This window comes from Eretmochelys imbricata, chromosome 12 (genome assembly GCF_965152235.1).
Source record: "Eretmochelys imbricata isolate rEreImb1 chromosome 12, rEreImb1.hap1, whole genome shotgun sequence".
NCBI lineage: Eukaryota > Metazoa > Chordata > Testudines > Cheloniidae > Eretmochelys > Eretmochelys imbricata.
The window spans coordinates 4,655,779-4,672,913 of record NC_135583.1 but is presented as its reverse complement, the minus strand read 5'-3'; the positions used below and the strand labels follow the sequence as shown (position 1 = coordinate 4,672,913).

The window sequence follows — 17,135 nt, the reverse complement described above, 5'->3', positions numbered from 1 at the left end:
AAATGTACATCTGCTGGGCACTGATGCTTCCTTTCTAGGATTTCTGGCTGTTGTCTGCAAGTCCACAATTAGTTAAGCATTCCAGTTTATTCCTCTTTATTGTCTGTCTTCTAGAAGCATTATTTTTAAGTAGGTGGTTTACTGCTGTAGGTTAGTCCCTTCATTCTGGGGCCTGCTTTCCCTTAACAGGATATTATCCCTTCCGACCTCTCATCAGTGCATCTTTGAGCCCAGACTGCTCAGCCTAGAGACCAACATTAATGCTTCTCCAATAGAAAATCAACAAGAGATACTGGGTTATGGAATATTAGGGGAGAGGAATTGGTTTGTGTAAAGGACATAGATTTGAGATGAGATGGGGTGCAGAGGCAGAAAGACACAAGACAGCTGCTCCAGGTGGTAGGTGCCACAAAGCAGAAGGCTCTTGCCTCAGCAATGGTGCATTTTTGAGGCTGGAGAAGACTGGGACTTGGTGAATGGGGAGGAGAATAGCGATCAAAGTCCATCTATGATTGCTTTTATTCCACAACAGGGGTAGCTCTTTTCAGCCCCAGTGCACCCCAGGCCCTTCCTGGCAGGAGTCTTTCTTTAGGAATCCTACAGTGTAGAGATTAATGTTAGGAAGGGCTGATGTGAAAGCAAATAGCATTACAGGGGACTGGGGGGGAGGATGGAGTATGTATGATCTGAAAGTAATGGTGTTTCTCAGGGTCTGTTTTAATGACCAGATTATTGAAAACTCTAAATGTGATTAGTGCCAGGCTTGGATTACAAACCTCCTTTTGGAGGCTAGAAAGAGAGAGGAAGCATGACAGCTGGGATAGCAGAGAGAAAGTGTGTCATGGTGCATTTAATCCATATTCTAAGGCAAAGCGCCTTCTATTGTTCCCTTCTTCCTGTTTTGATGCCTGGTGGAATCTTATTTTTGTAACAGGAAGTGCATCACTTTCTAATCTCATGGTGTCAGTGACAGAGATTTTATTAAAAGCATCAAATCCCAATACCGCTCTCACTTGAGTCTCTAGTGCTAATGCTATCTGTCTGTCATCTGTTCTTTGTGTGGAGTCCATCTGACCTAGGAGGAAACTTTGCTGAGATGGGACTGAGGAGGCTACCTGCGCAAAGATTACCTTGCTCACAGGTGACTGTGAGAGATGCAGGTATTTCAAGGAAACATCCTGGAAGAAACATCTGGGACAAGTCTGTCTCCCCTTTCCTTCCTCCATAACCATTTCAGAGGATACATAAATCCTCCTGTGCATCTCGAAACTCGTTACAGTCAGTCGTAGCTCAGAGCAGTGTGATCCCCTGCAAACACCATCTGAAGGAAGCATAAGGAATACAACTGAATGGGTATTAATGAGCATATTGCAAAGTAGCTGCACTGTTACCCTCACATTGTAGGGCACCCCACCTTTACCCTTCCGTGGGCTCAAGGAATAACCCGGTTAATTTAGGCACTCACACCCTTTCCCAGTTCCTAGGGCTCAGGGCATAATTGTCTGCTGGTTTGCGGGGCCTTTTACCAGTGAAAGAGCCTTACGTAGTAATATCCTTAACCTCTGTTTATTAATAGTTACCAAAACAGAATACTCTTGTTAAGCATGCAGTGCTCATCACTCCCAATAAGACAGATGAACTTTTCTTGGTGGCTAGTTAAGATTAGATCATCCAGGGCTCCAGCTTCTGCACAGTATGATTGGCAGTGTGTTAAGGTCTGGCTGCTCTGATCGTGGGCTGTGTCCTGGAGTTAGGTTCCAAAGAACTTGCCTTTTGGACCCCACCGGTTTGTATAGTTAAAACTTGAGTTCTACTTAGCTATACCTTAACCAACCATTTTAAACTAAAGTACTACGGAACAGTATTTTTCATCAGTCCTAGTCCATTATGAAATATTTCCTTAACCAATCATATGCCACCACTGTAGTTGATTTAAATCTTGCAAAATTAGTTATGCAGCAGACTGAAACAAAGAATCGGACAGAAACCACACCCGATAAACAATAGAGAAATAGGGACCAAAAAGGCAAAAAACAGATTTCAAAATAAATAACAAAAAAATAGATTTCACAGTCACAATGGTTGAGAAGTGGTTTCTTGTCAGACAGAATGCTATAGAAGTTTTCTTTAAACATGTTAAGATCTGTTTCTTTACGTGGTGATGGTGGGTACTCTTAGGACAGGAGCGCCGTCTTAACAGCCCAATATTACATTGTTTTGATGCAATTTAGATGGAATGTGAGGATGAGACTCTCTGCTTCTTAGTTTGTGGCTGCTGGGGCTCCTTAGTGCAGACAAAGGCCTCAGACCTTAAAGCATTGGGTTCGCTCTCGGAAAGATGCTGCACTAATCTCTTTAAACAGTTTTCTTTACATTTTTTTTGACAATTTCATAGTGTCTCCAAGTATCTGTGAAAGTGTGTTTCTCCATTTAGACATCAGTTTTCATTATCTTCCTAAAGTGAGAGGGACAAGGTGATGAGGTAAAATCTTTTATTGGACCAACTTCTTTTGGGGAAAGAGACCGGCTTTTGAGCTTACACAGACAGAGCTGTTCTTCAGATCTGAAGTGAGAGGGTTCGTTTCCAGACAGTGTTTTCTACTGTCTAGTTTTCAAGCAGCTCTTCTTTATACAGAGCAATGATCTCCTGCAATTATCTCCACTGAGACTCAGCTGAAACATATTGATTTTTACATTTTACCAAGACACATTATCTGCAGTGAGCCAAGAAACTACTTCACAACCAAAGAGAGCCTCTTGCCCTGTACACAGATCAAAAGGAGTCATTTCAATTATTTTTTGTAGTATTCGGTCGGTGGAGGATCCCTCCCATACTTGTTTGCACCTTCCCCTTTAATGAAGACTGTAGCAGACAGATACTTTTGTTTAGCTTGAAGATTGGATGGTACTCTGGAGCTCATATGTTGCTCCTAGACCTGGCTAAATTAAATCAGAATAGTCATTCTTCAGCTTTAGGGCTAGTTACAAATAATCTTTATAGCTATATCATGATGTAAACTTAATACTAATCTCTTACTTGCCACCCCCCAAATCATATTGCCTTCCATTCCGATAGCAACTTTTAACCTGAATGATTAAAAATGCATTACAATACATATACATACCCCTGAAATGCAGGATGGTGTAAGGTGAGCAACAGTGGACACAGGGACAAATCACTTCCCATACAAAAAATATCTTGACATCTTTTAATACCCACACAGAGCAGACAGGACATCTGCTTTCACAGTTTTATCTGAGTGACCTACACACAAGCAAACTGCATGGGACTGAAAGCAACTCCGAATGGAACACGCATAATTTATTACAGTAGAATGATGGGAGATTAATGTATTAGGCAACAAATGTTGCCTAGCCAGAACCTATTAATAATTCCTGTGATAGATGCTGGCTTACAATGACCTCAGGATTTTACCGCCAGGAAACTGTTGTCCACGATAGCCGTGCCACTGCTCTTTGTGGGAAGGGAAGGAAAGAGCTGGTAGCAAAATCAGAGATGCTTGATCACTGGAAAGATTTCTGCAGAAAGCTGACTTAACTAGTTCTCTGGTCGCTAACCAGAAATGAGAGTTCAGATTTCTAGCTCCTATACAGGGGAGGAAAATATCCATCTGACTTGTTCTAAAGTGTTAAACTCTCTTCTTGGTCGGTCTAAAACAGTTTAGGATTGTTTCAGTAGGGTATAAACTTCTTCTAAATAAGATGCCTTACTGGCAGAAACCCTATTTGGACCAGATTAAATCATAGAAAGATGAAAGGATTTTAAAAAAATATTTAGTCTATTTACTAACCAGGACACTGTTTTGGAAATTCTTGGCCTGGCTTTTGTTTCTCACATGTAGGATAATGATTGTTTATGTTAAAGAGTTGTAGAAATGGTATCATTTGATTTTTTTTCTTCCTCCCTTTTAATATCCAATTAAAGGGATATGAACATAACTGAGACTAGTGTTTCCTTGTTCACTGTCTAAGTAACAAAGGATTTGAAGTGTGGATCCACTCAGAAAAGTAAGTCTAAAGAAGGCAGCTTCTTGTGCACAAGAACTAGACTGGCTGTGTATTCAGAGTCAGAGCTGATCCTTTAGTGACAAAACTGAGTCTTTATTGTTTTTCTTCCTGTGAGCCCTGCAGAGACAATATGGCTAAATGTGAGTGAAGTGGATTCTGTTCCTCTTGGCATATAACCACAGTTATTTACTGTGCTGTAGTTGGTGAGTACAAGCCCATTCAAGGCAGTGGAGTTACTGGTGACTGTGTATAAGATAGAAAGGGCCTAGTTTGACTCTCAGATCCCAGGCTGAATTTGCACATCTGGCAGTCAGGAGAAAACTCAACAGTTGTTCACTTGTAATCTGAGCACCTTTTGAAACAGAAATTGGGAAGAAAAACATGGAGCCCTTGTCATGACCATACAGCTAACAGTAGCCTCCTTACCTGTAAGGGGTTAAGAAGCTCAAATAACCTGGTTGGCACCTGACCAAAAGGACCAATAGGGAAAAAAGATACTTTCAAATCTTGCGGGGGGAGGATTTGTTGTGTGTTCTCTTCGGAAGCAGAGAAGCATCAGGTCAGAAAACTCCTTCTCCTATAAACCATCCTAAAAGTCTCTCATATTACAAAAATTGTAAGTAAAAGCCAGGCAAGGCGTATTAGATTATCTTTTGTTTTTTGCTTGTGAATTTTTCCTTTCCTGGAGGGAGGTTTATTCCTGTTTTTTGTAACTTTGAAACTAAGCCAAGAGGAAGTTCTGCTGTGTTTTTGAATCTTTTGTTACCCTGTAAAGTTAGTTTCCATCCTGATTTCACAGAGGTGATTTTTACCTTTTTTTTTTTTAAATAAAATCCTTCTTTTAAGAACCTTACTGACTTCTCTATTGTCCTAAGACCCAGGGGTTTGAGTCTGTGATCACTTTGTAACCAATTGGTTAGGATATTATTCTGAAGCCTCCCCAAGAGAGGGGGTATAAGGGCTTGGGGGGATATTTTGGGGGAATAGGAACTCCAAGTGGTCCTTTCCCTGATTCTTTGTTAAATCACTTGGTGGTGACAGTGTACTGTCCAAGGACAAAGAATTTGTGCCTTGGGGAAATTTTAACCTAAGCTGGTAGAAATAAGCTTAGGGGGGGGTCTTTCATGCGGGTCCCCACATCTGTACCCTAGAGTTCAGAGTGGGAGAGCAATACTGCGGTGCATAGACAATCCAGGAAGTTTTTGGAAAGCGTAGGGGACAATTTCCTGGCGCAAGTGCTAGAGGAGCCAACTAGGGGGGGCGCTTTTCTTGACCTGCTGCTCACAAACCGGGTAGAATTAGTGGGGGAAGCAAAAGTGGATGGGAATCTGGGAGGCAGTGACCATGAGTTGGTTGAGTTCAGGATCCTGACGCAGGGAAGAAAGGTAAGCAGCAGGATACGGACCCTGGACTTCAGGAAAGCAGACTTCGACTCCCTCAGGGAACGGATGGCCAGGATCCCCTGGGGGACTAACATGAAGGGGAAAGGAGTCCAGGAGAGCTGGCTGTATTTCAAGGAATCCCTGTTGAGGTTACAGGGACAAACCATCCCAATGAGTCGAAAGAATAGTAAATATGGCAGGCGACCAGCTTGGCTTAATGGTGAAATCCTAGCGGATCTTAAACATAAAAAAGAAGCTTACAAGAAGTGGAAGGTTGGACATATGACCAGGGAAGAGTATAAAAATATTGCTCGGGCATGTGGGAATGAAATCAGGAGGGCCAAATCGCACCTGGAGCTGCAGCTAGCGAGAGATGTCAAGAGAGTAACAAGAAGGGTTTTTTCAGGTATGTTGGCAACAAGAAGAAAGCCAAGGAAAGTGTGGGCCCCTTACTGAATGAGGGAGGCAACCTAGTGACAGAGGATGTGGAAAAAGCTAATGTACTCAATGCTTTTTTTGCCTCTGTTTTCACTAACAAGGTCAGCTCCCAGACTGCTGCGCTGGGCATCACAAAATGGGGAAGAGATGGCCAGCCCTCTGTGGAGATAGAGGTGGTTAGGGACTATTTAGAAAAGCTGGACGTGCACAAGTCCATGGGGCCGGACGAGTTGCATCCGAGAGTGCTGAAGGAATTGGCGGATGTGATTGCAGAGCCATTGGCCATTATCTTTGAAAACTTGTGGCGAACCGGGGAAGTCCCGGATGACTGGAAAAAGGCTAATGTAGTGCCAATCTTTAAAAAAGGGAAGAAGGAGGATCCTGGGAACTACAGGCCAGTCAGCCTCACCTCAGTCCCTGGAAAAATCATGGAGCAGGTCCTCAAAGAATCAATCTTGAAGTACTTGCATGAGAGGAAAGTGATCAGGAACAGCCAGCATGGATTCACCAAGGGAAGGTCATGCCTGACTAATCTAATCGCCTTTTATCATGAGATTACTGGTTCTGTGGATGAAGGGAAAGCAGTGGATGTATTGTTTCTTGACTTTAGCAAAGCTTTTGACACGGTCTCCCACAGTATTCTTGTCAGCAAGTTAAGGAAGTATGGGCTGGATGAATGCACTATAAGGTGGGTAGAAAGCTGGCTAGATTGTCGGGCTCAACGGGTAGTGATCAATGGCTCCATGTCTAGTTGGCAGCCGGTATCAAGTGGAGTGCCCCAAGGGTCGGTCCTGGGGCCGGTTTTGTTCAATATCTTCATAAATGATCTGGAGGATGGTGTGGATTGCACTCTCAGCAAATTTGCGGATGATACTAAACTGGGAGGAGTGGTAGATACGCTGGAGAGGAGGGATAGGATACAGAAGGACCTAGACAAATGGGAGGATTGGGCCAAAAGAAATCTGATGAGGTTCCATAAGGATAAGTGCAGGGTCCTGCACTTAGGATGGAAGAATCCAATGCACCGCTACAGACTAGGGACCGAATGGCTAGGCAGCAGTTCTGCGGAAAAGGACCTAGGGGTGACAGTGGACGAGAAGCTGGATATGAGTCAGCAGTGTGCCCTTGTTGCCAAGAAGGCCAATGGCATTTTGGGATGTATAAGTAGGGGCATAGCGAGCAGATCGAGGGACGTGATCGTTCCCCTCTATTCGACATTGGTGAGGCCTCATCTGGAGTACTGTGTCCAGTTTTGGGCCCCACACTACAAGAAGGATGTGGATAAATTGGAGAGAGTCCAGCGAAGGGCAACAAAAATGATTAGGGGTCTAGAACACATGACTTATGAGGAGAGGCTGAGGGAGCTGGGATTGTTTAGCCTGCAGAAGAGAAGAATGAGGGGGGATTTGATAGCTGCTTTCAGCTACCTGAAAGGGGGTTCCAAAGAGGATGGCTCTAGACTGTTCTCAATGGTAGCAGATGACAGAACGAGGAGTAATGGTCTCAAGTTGTAGTGGGGGAGGTTTAGATTGGATATTAGGAAAAACTTTTTCACTAAGAGGGTGGTGAAACACTGGAATGCGTTACCTAGGGAGGTGGTAGAATCTCCTTCCTTAGAGGTTTTTAAGGTCAGGCTTGACAAAGCCCTGGCTGGGATGATTTAACTGGGAATTGGTCCTGCTTCGAGCAGGGGGTTGGACTAGATGACCTTCAGGGGTCCCTTCCAACCCTGATATTCTATGATTCTATGATTCTAACCCTGACAGCCCTATAATCCCATTTATATTGGGAAGAAAAACATGGAGCCCTATAATGCCATTTTTATCAGCTTTTAGAATCGTGTTTCAACTGCTGAAAAGCCTTTTGATCATTAGATGTGCTGTCTTGTTTCTATCCATAACTAACTAAAGTTGCATTTATTCAGTTCCTTCTGGAAGAGACTTAAAACTGTAGAAACCTGAAGAATATTTGGATTACCACTCTGTGTCTGCGCAAGAATTTGCTATTTGGCGAAGAGGGTTCACATTCTTTCAGATGACTACCAGTGACTAGTGTGTTGGGACACTATTGCAGTAGTATATTTGCACTGATGAGTCCCTAAGTGTATTTATTAGAAATAACGTTTTAGAAGAGTCTTTAACTTTGTTGTAAAACTTTTTATGGTTTGAATTAGACATATAATGGCAAGTGCTGATTTCTGTTCCTATTGTTCCTATTGGGCAAGAGGAATCAGTCTGTTTAAATGTGTCTGGAAAGTTTAGAAAACCTGGATTACATGGATTTATTGTTAAAGGGTCTAACTAAAACCCACAGAAGGTTTTGAGGTCTAAAAAATCTGCCTTCAGTGAGGTTAAAGAACAATAACCTGTTTAGTTTATCCAAGAGAAGGTTAAGAGTTGACTTGATCATGGTCTGAGTGTCTGTACAGGGGGAGGAGCTCTGGTAGTAGAGGGCTCTTTAATCGATCAGACAAAGGCATAACAAATTTGAATGGCTGGAAACTGAAGCTTGACAAATTCAGGCTTAGAAGTAAGGTGCACATTTTTAACAGTGGAGCATAATTAACCTTTGGTAATTAACCAGTTTACCATGGTATGTGGTGCATTCTCTGTCACTTGAAGCCTTTACATCAAGACTGGCTATCTTTCTAAAATATATTCTCTAGCTCAGTCAGAAGTTAATGGATTTGATGCAGGAATTCCTGGGTGAAATTATATGGCCTGTGTTGCAAGAGGACAGATTAAATGATTACTTTGATCGCTTCTGACCATAAAATCTATGAAAAGCAAGGACATTCTGAGATAAGAACTAGAATCCACTCCAAGTGTGGAAGGGCTTTAAGACAAGTGGCTGCTGTCACTTGCCTTACTTTTTTTTTTATTTCTTATGCCCAAAATGCTGAAATTTGAGTCTGACACCTGTTAATGTTTTCAGGTTTTAGGCAGATCTCTAATATTAAACGATGAGCTACTGCTCAGTATTTCATCAGAATAGGCATTGGGATAAGGGTGAAACTATGCTATTGAATGATAGAGAATGGAGAGTTTGGTTGAAGTTTACAGTGGAATTGTATGTGCTATATACTATTTTGTAATCTATGAACTTGCATGTCATGCACATGTGTACACATAAAAAGGAATAGGGTGAAGGATCCAAGTGTATGTTGAAAGTGGGTATTACATACAAACGAACATAAGAACAGCCATACTGAGTCAGATCAGTGGTTCATCTATCCCAGTATTCTGTCTTCCAACAGTGGCCAGTGCCAAGTGTTCAGAGGGAATGAACAGAACAGGGCAATTGTTGAATGATCCATCCCCTGTTGTCCACTCCCAGCTTTTGGCAGTCAGATGCTAAGGACACCCAGAATATGGGATTACATCCTCGACTATCGTGGCTAATAGCCATGATGGACCTTTCTTCTGTGAACTTGTCTAATTCTTTTTTTAACCCAGTTATAGTTTTGGCCTTCACAAAATCCCCTGGCGACGAGTTCCACAAGTTGACTGTGCATTGTGTGAAGAAGCACTTCTTTTTTTGTTCTTGTTTTGTTTGGGGTTTTTTTTTTTCGTTTGTTTTAAATGTGCTGCCCATAATTTCATTGGGTGATGCCTGGTTTGTGTGTTATGTGAAGGCATAAATAACATTTCCTTATTCGCTTTCTCCACAGCATTCATGATTTTTATATGCTCTTTCATACCACCCCTCATACCACGTCTCTCTTCCAAGCTGAACGGTCCTAGTCTTTTTACTCTCTCTTCATGCGGAAGCCATTCCATCCCCTTCATCATTTTTGTTGCCCTTATCTGTCCCTTTCCCAGTTCTAATATTTCTTTTTTAAGATGCGGTGACCACTGAATACACCTTGAATACTGCACACAGTATTCAAGGTGTATTCAGTGGCATTATGATGTTTTCTGTAGTCTTATCTATCCCTTTCCTAGTGTTTTTTAACATCCTGTTAAGGTTTTTTGATTGCCACTGCACATTGAGCAGACATTTTCAGAGAACTCTCCACAATGACTCCAAGATCTTTCTTGATTGGTAACAGCTCATTTAGATCCCATCAGTTTATATGTAAGGTTGGGATTATGTTTTCCAATGTGCATTACTTTACATTTATCAACATTGAATTTCATCTGCCATTTTATTGCCCAGTCACCCAGTTTTGTGAGCTCCCTTTGTAACTCTTCGCAATCTGCTTTGGACTTAACTTTCCTGAGTGATTTTGTCTTGTCTGTAAATTTTGCCATCTGTTGCCTCATCTTTAGATTATGTATTAATTATACTGATTACTTACGAATCCCCAGTTATCACTTTGAGGGTTGACAGGTTCTTGTCCCAAGATCAGGCCCAGTATTATTTAAATTATTATATAGTTGCGAACCCTGATGTGCATAGCTGTAACACTCACACTATAGGTTTCACACTATAGGAACTCTTTTATATTTACAAATATAGTTTAATACATTTAGCACAGTCACAAACACTCCAACTTAGTAAGATAGATAGAGATACGACAGAATGTACATCTGCACATCAATATACTCTCACCATCTTCTGTAGAACAACCTGAAATGTCAGCCATCATCTTCCTTATCACCATCACCTTCCCTATCATCACCAGTTCCCCTCATTCTGGCACTTCCCAAGGACTGCATCTCTGTCTTCTACCACCCCCAGGCTGGGATGCCACTTTTATAATACGTTACACTGACGCCTCTATGTTTGATGCATATTCAGTAGGGGATTTTTCCCCTTTTCCTTATTTGTATTTCCTCACCTTACTAATGTTGGAGTGTCTTCTTCCTATAGGTTAGTATATCAATGATCTCAATTTCTTATTATATACATCAGTTCATTACCATGGCCCTTTTGTGGTTAGGTATCACATTTTTATTTCTGTCCTAACCAGTCATTTTGATTCTTTCCAACTTGTGGTACCTGTTAAGTTTAAAAGGGTATGAATTTAGGAAAGCCCTTATGCCAACCTGCTTCAATGCATCCTGTATCTAGCTATTGCAAAGGTCGCAGCCACATATGGACCTTATGCTTTATTTCATCACCATCTCTAGTTGAAAGGTCTCAAACATATGTATGCTAACTTTGTCCTAGCTTAACATACAAAATGTGGCTTGTAGGTCCCTTGTGTTACAGCCAAAATATAAACCTATTATAATAAAACTAATAAAACCCATAAACTTATAAGAAAAGTCTGTGTGCTTGTTTATTTATTTATATTTATAGAAATATAGGCAAGCAAGCAGGCTAGCATTAGATGTATCTTATGTACTGGTTATGTACATCAGTTCGTTTCCAGGACACTTCTGTAGTTGAATCATGTACCCATGGTCAGAACTTCTCCTTAAACACTATTTTCAGCTCCCTAAATACTTGGGGTTTTCGCTGGGTCGTTTATCTGTTCAAAGTTTGTAGGCCTCAAGCCTTACGCTAACCTGTTGAAGCTAATGTCTTACAGGATACAGGCCTGTAGATTTCTTGCATTACTGCTGAAAATAATGCAAAGCAGAATATAATGCAAAACAATGAATATAATAAAGGCAAGCTATCCCACTGGGCTACATGCCTCACTCTTTACCCATTTTTCCAGATCATTTATGAATATGTTGAACAGCACTGGTTCCTGTCCAGATTCCTGGGGGACACCACTATTTACCTCTCTCCATTGTGAAAACTGACCATTTATTCCTACCCTTTCCAGTGATTGTTGACAATGCTCTGTATGTTTTATCTTGGCACATGCTTCTAGACAAAACAGTTGACGCTATTTAGTAATTTTAAAAAATGAAATGGAATCTGATACGTGCCTTTAGCTTAACGGCACAAGCAAATTGCCTTCAAAGCAATATTTTGCCTCCATGGAAGAATTTTGCCTCTATGGAAGAATTTTCACGTCTTTCTTGTTGTCTGCAGGTATTGGGAAGAATGTGATCTGTGAGAAATCTGCTACCTCTGTGGATGCCTTCAGAATGGTTACAGCTGCCAGATATTACCCCAAGCTGATGAGCATTGTTGGTAATGTCCTCCGTTTCTTACCTGCCTTTGTCAAAATGAAGCAGTTAATAGAAGAACACTACATAGGCAATGTGATGATCTGTGATGTGCGAGTGTACTGGGGAAGCCTGCTCAACCACAAGTACAACTGGATCTGTGATGAGTTAATGGGAGGAGGTGGACTGCACACAATGGGCACCTATATTATAGACCTCTTAACTCATCTAACCAGCAGGAAGGCAGAGAAGGTCCATGGCTTGCTTAAGACTTTTGTGAAGCAGAACGCAGCTATCAGTGGAATCCGTCATGTCACTAGTGATGACTTTTGCTTTTTTCAGATGCTTATGACTGGAGGTGTCTGTAGCACTGTGACTCTCAACTTTAACATGCCTGGGTCATTTGTTCACGAAGTCATGATTGTTGGGTCCACGGGTCGTCTTATCGCTCGTGGGACAGACTTGTATGGGCAGAAGAATACAGCACTCCAAGAGGAACTACTGCTTACAGATTCTCTGACCATCAACACTGGCCTTCTGGACAAGGGATTTAAAGACATCCCCTTGCTGTACCTGAAAGGAATGGTGTACATGGTGCAAGCATTGAGACTGTCTTTCCAAGACCAGGAAGACCGTCGGACATGGGATCACAAACCAGTCTCCATGGCAGCCTCTTTTGAAGATGGTCTCTATATGCAAAGTGTAGTAGATGCCATTAAAAAATCCAGCAGGTCTGGGGAGTGGGAAGCTGTGGAAGTGATGACTGAGGAACCAGATGCCAATCAAAACCTTTGTGAGGCACTTCAAAGAAATAACCTATAAAATATAAACATTCCTGGTGTCCATTATGGAAGATGAGAACAGTTGAAGATGTCCAGACGTAGCTATAGAAGTTTCTCGGTTTTTAGGACATGTAGGTTCTTATTTAATACTTTTTGTTTTTTCATACTTGTGGGTAAAACATGCCATTGTCTGATGAAACTGTTCCTTCCTGGGCAGATTCTTTTGTTTTTAAACTCGTTTGGAGAGTTTTTTAAATGTTTTTGGGTTTTGGTGGGGTTTTTAGTTTGTTTTTTAAAGCTGAATTTCTGTTTTGGAGATTGTTAGGAAAACTTGAATTGCCCTTTGCACTTGCAGTAGCTAAAATGAAGCGAGGGATCTTTTGTTGTTAGATTGTTGGGGGACAGGACACAGTCCCTCTTGCACATAGTTCAGTTATTTTTACAATTTTAATCTGAGAGCAAGTAGAGCAAGATCAGGGAGTATGTACAGCTCAGCTGTTCTTGCTCTCTCTACTAGGATTTCACTGACATTTTTTAGGTTTATTCTTCAGCTTGTAAAACTTTATTAAAGAAAAGTGTAATGATATGGCAAATCTCTAAACTCAAGTGTTAAGAAGAGTAGAAGGGACAGAGCCAAGTCTGTAAGATATAGATCAGGCTTAGTGTTCTGCACATAGTGAGTGTGCTGAATGTTTCAAATTAATTTAAATTGGTGTCTAATTACCCCATGGATTCTCCATTGACATTATTGAGAGAGTCTCTGCCGCAAACATTGGACGAGTTAGAATGCTAGGATGAGTTCAGCTGCTGTTTCATCTGTGTGGCTGTCGGTCCTCCATAGTAAATACTTAGGAGACTAATACCTCACGTCAACTTTTTCCTGCTACTTCCCTCCCCCAGGCCAATTGTGATTTGTGTTCACTGCCTTGGCAGCATGTGTGCCAGATCTACATCAGTGTTTCCAGTCCTATGTGACATAATAAAACCCCCAGTAGCTTGCCAGGTGGTGCATCTGGGTTCCGTAATGTGCTATCTGTTTGATAATGAGACTGGAAGACATTAAGCCTTCTAGGAACTTGAACCTGGATGAAAAAGTAGGAAATATGCCATTACCATACTCTTCTGTGCCAGCAAGGGAATCACTAGAATACACAGGCCCTGCTAGGTAAAGAAAACGGTGACTGAATCATTAGGGCAGTGACGGCCTTTGGTTTGGGTGAGCCTGTTTTAAATCATGAACACTGGATAATATTACCCCTCCACATACACACACCTTATAATTTTATACCCAGTGGGGAAAATTTGTGCTGCTTGCAGATCTTGAATGAATTTCCACTCCATCCCAGAAGTATGTTTGTTCATTAGGCTGTCATGGAAAAGGAGAGAATTTTTATTGAGTTTATCTTGTTTACTTGAATGTTTTAATGTTTCCCACTAAGTTTTAACCCTGTATATTTATATAAAGCATTAACATGCAAACATAACCTTTTCATTAAATGGTCCTTTCTAAAAAGTGTGTCACTTGTTTTCTACAGCAATAAACATTTAAGTTGGCTGAGGACAAACTTTCATAGAGCTGATTATTCTTTAGACAAACTGAAAAGTCCCCTAAAAAGGTCACTAGGAGATCATTATTTTTCTGTTACTGGCGCAAACCTCTTCTTTGTAACTTGTAGAACCATTAGTATCTGTTCATTGTGACAGTCCACAGAGATCGGGCTAGTTGCTGTCTGAGGAATTCCCTTATTTTGGTGCTGCTTTGTTCTCCGGTGAGACTAGGATGTGAAAAGGGGAAAGGTACTCCTTACCCCTTTTGCTGACTATTTCTCATCCTCAAGCTGTTGCATCACAAGTTCATGGGTGTATATGAGTTAGAGACCATGGTATATAGCAGAGGTTCTCAATCTTTTTCCTTCTGAGGCCCCCACAACATGCTATAAAACTCCACGGCCCACCTGTGCCACAATAACTGGTTTTCTGCATATAAAAGCTAGGGCCGGCATTAGGGGGTAGCAAGCAGGGCAATTGCTTGGGGCTTCATGCCACAGGGGCCCCCATGAAGCTACATTGCTCAGGCTTCAGTCCCAGGTGGTGGGGCTCAGGGATCTGGGCTTCAGCTTTCTGCCCTGGGCCCCAGCAAGTCTAATGCTGGCCCTGCTTGAGGTCCCCTAGGGGGCCCCGGACCCCTGGTTGAGAACCACTGGTATATAGAATTTCAGTCTCCAACTCCTGTTTCCCTGCCCCTCCCTCACTCCTGGTTGGGGATTACCTGCTTTCACTTGCCATTTCATACAGGCCACAGAGCCAGTGAGCAGCTGGCTGAGATGATTGGGCTGTTCCTGGTGTACTTCATATGTCTTCCCTTGTAATTAACGGGTTCTCTGCTTTGTGTGGCTACCTGTATGCGGGTTTTGGTGCAGGAATACCTGAGAAGCAAGATCCCAGCGTTCCTGGTACAAATTGAATACTTGGTTTAGTTTATAAATGTAAATAGTCCTCCATTCTCTTGGCACACTAAATGTCTGCCGGAGACAGGTCTAGCATAATGGCATTTTAGAGGGAAGAACTACTGCTTCTCTGTGCTACTGACAATATTCAGCATGACCTGCCCTGTCATTGGGAATCTTGCCACAGGATTTTTCGCTCCTTTGTAGACACTTAATGTGTGGTGGTATATTGAGAGCCACCCAACTGGTTTGCTAATTACACAGAAAAGACCCCTTGGAGTGCAAGGCAGAGCTAGGACCTGTCTACACACCAATTTACTGTATTTATCACATTAGCCATACAATTCTCTGGGATTTTCACTATCCTTTAGCAGTGTCCACACGGGATGTTAACTGGGCAGCAAGCTGGTGCACAGTAGATCCACACACCCTGGCTTGCCATGCAGGGTCTTGCCTTGTAGACAAATCCATAGTTATGGAAACAAGCCTGGATTTATTAATAAATGCACTTTTCTTTCTCTCCACACTGAACCACCTCTCCCCCTTGTTAAAGTTTGGTACTTTGTTTTTTGTAGGATTAAGACAGAAGTGACTTAGATACACTAAAAATAGATCAATACTAGAATCCATTTATATAGCCTGTCAGGTTCCAAATAAATCAAAAAGAAATGGAAAACAACCAAGCTTTGGTCTTCGGGGAAGTCTGTTTTCATTTAGGGAGAAACTTCATTCTAACTAGATGAAACAATGGAAGTAGAGAAGACCATTGGCTGTTTCACCTTGTTTTATACTGTGTATTGATGCTGGTCTTTTCTCATCTGCTGAGTCTTCAATTTATTTAAAGTTATCTTTATTATGTAAGTAAACCATAACCACAGCTGTATCCTTGAACATACAAGTGTTACTTCATTGTCTAGTGATGTGTAATTGAACCACCAGAATACACATCCTATATAATTTCTGGCTGCATTAGCTGTGTTCTGCTCTACTCCCTAATTAATGTGCTGTTCACCTCAATGCAATCAACAAGTGGAACAGGGGCAGAGTGCCACATCCATCTTTTGTGAAAACTTAATTTTGTATTTAAACTCAGAATAATAGAAGAAAACCATTAATTAACTGGTGCTAATTGAAGTCCTTCTATTTCCAGGGTAAGCTGAAAGAACTCAACCATATGTCAAGCAGGCTGCTTCAACCTGTCTGTTCCCCTCCATTCAAGCTTAGCCAAAAGTCCACTGCGGAGATAGAAAGAGGAAAGAAAAGGGGCTATGGGTGAGGGGAGAGAAGAGATTATCTAATACCTAATGTGCTTTTATTTTATTTATGTCTCAGCATTATTTTAGAAGCTGATATTTTGTTACAAAAGAAATACTGTATGTTGCAGGGGAATAGGAAAACTAAAGAATGCCATTGTTTCCAGGAAAGTCTGACACATTCTGTAACAGGAAATATATTGTGACCATGTACTGCCTAAAATTAATTACAAGTACAGAAATAGTTAAAACTACAATGAGCCTCTTTAAATGACAGGGGGGTTTTGATCTGTGGTTAGGTTTGGTAGAATTTGGTTTTTAATTTTTTGATAATTTCTACAGTATTTTTAAAGAGTTCTGTCCATTTCTATCAGACAGTGGGGAGTGGGTCAGATAATTATTGAACAGCTATAGACACTGAGATTCAAAAACACAAATTGTCAATATCACATGTCAAAATATACAAAGTAAATAACCTGAAATCAAACTCGAATAAGTTCTCAAGCAGTATTTTTCTGACTTTGCCTATCTGTAAATTTCAGTTATATCAATGGAAATATTTTTTGTTGGTTTCCATGTAAAGTAAAATCAATGTTTGATGTTCGCCACCTAAAGATCTAATCATAACAGGCGTACCTTTGGTACCGTATTGCTATGCAGAGCAATAGGTTTCTAAGGGCTGTGTTAGCCAGCCTAGTAAAGCTTTATCATATTTAAAACCATCCTAGTTGTGAAGTTTTACCCTTTAGTTCTGGCTGTGTGCGGTATAGCCAAGTTTCATAACTCCACTCCA

The 17,135-nt window shown here is 41.4% G+C and overlaps 1 protein-coding gene across 3 annotated transcripts in view; it reads left to right on the top strand.

The window, feature by feature from the left end:
* GFOD2 (Gfo/Idh/MocA-like oxidoreductase domain containing 2) overlaps nt 1-16,754 on the top strand; it is a 53,134-nt gene extending 36,380 nt beyond the window's left edge. For 2 of the 3 annotated variants that reach the window (XM_077831340.1, XM_077831341.1), the window contains exon 3: nt 11,784-14,139. In XM_077831340.1, the coding sequence (XP_077687466.1) occupies nt 11,784-12,682 (899 nt within the window). In that variant the 3' untranslated portion in view covers nt 12,683-14,139. Of the gene's footprint in view, nt 1-11,783; nt 14,140-16,239 lie in introns of those variants that run through there. The other variant, XR_013347701.1, reaches the window with a different exon arrangement.
* The last annotated feature ends 381 nt before the right edge of the window (nt 16,755-17,135 follow it).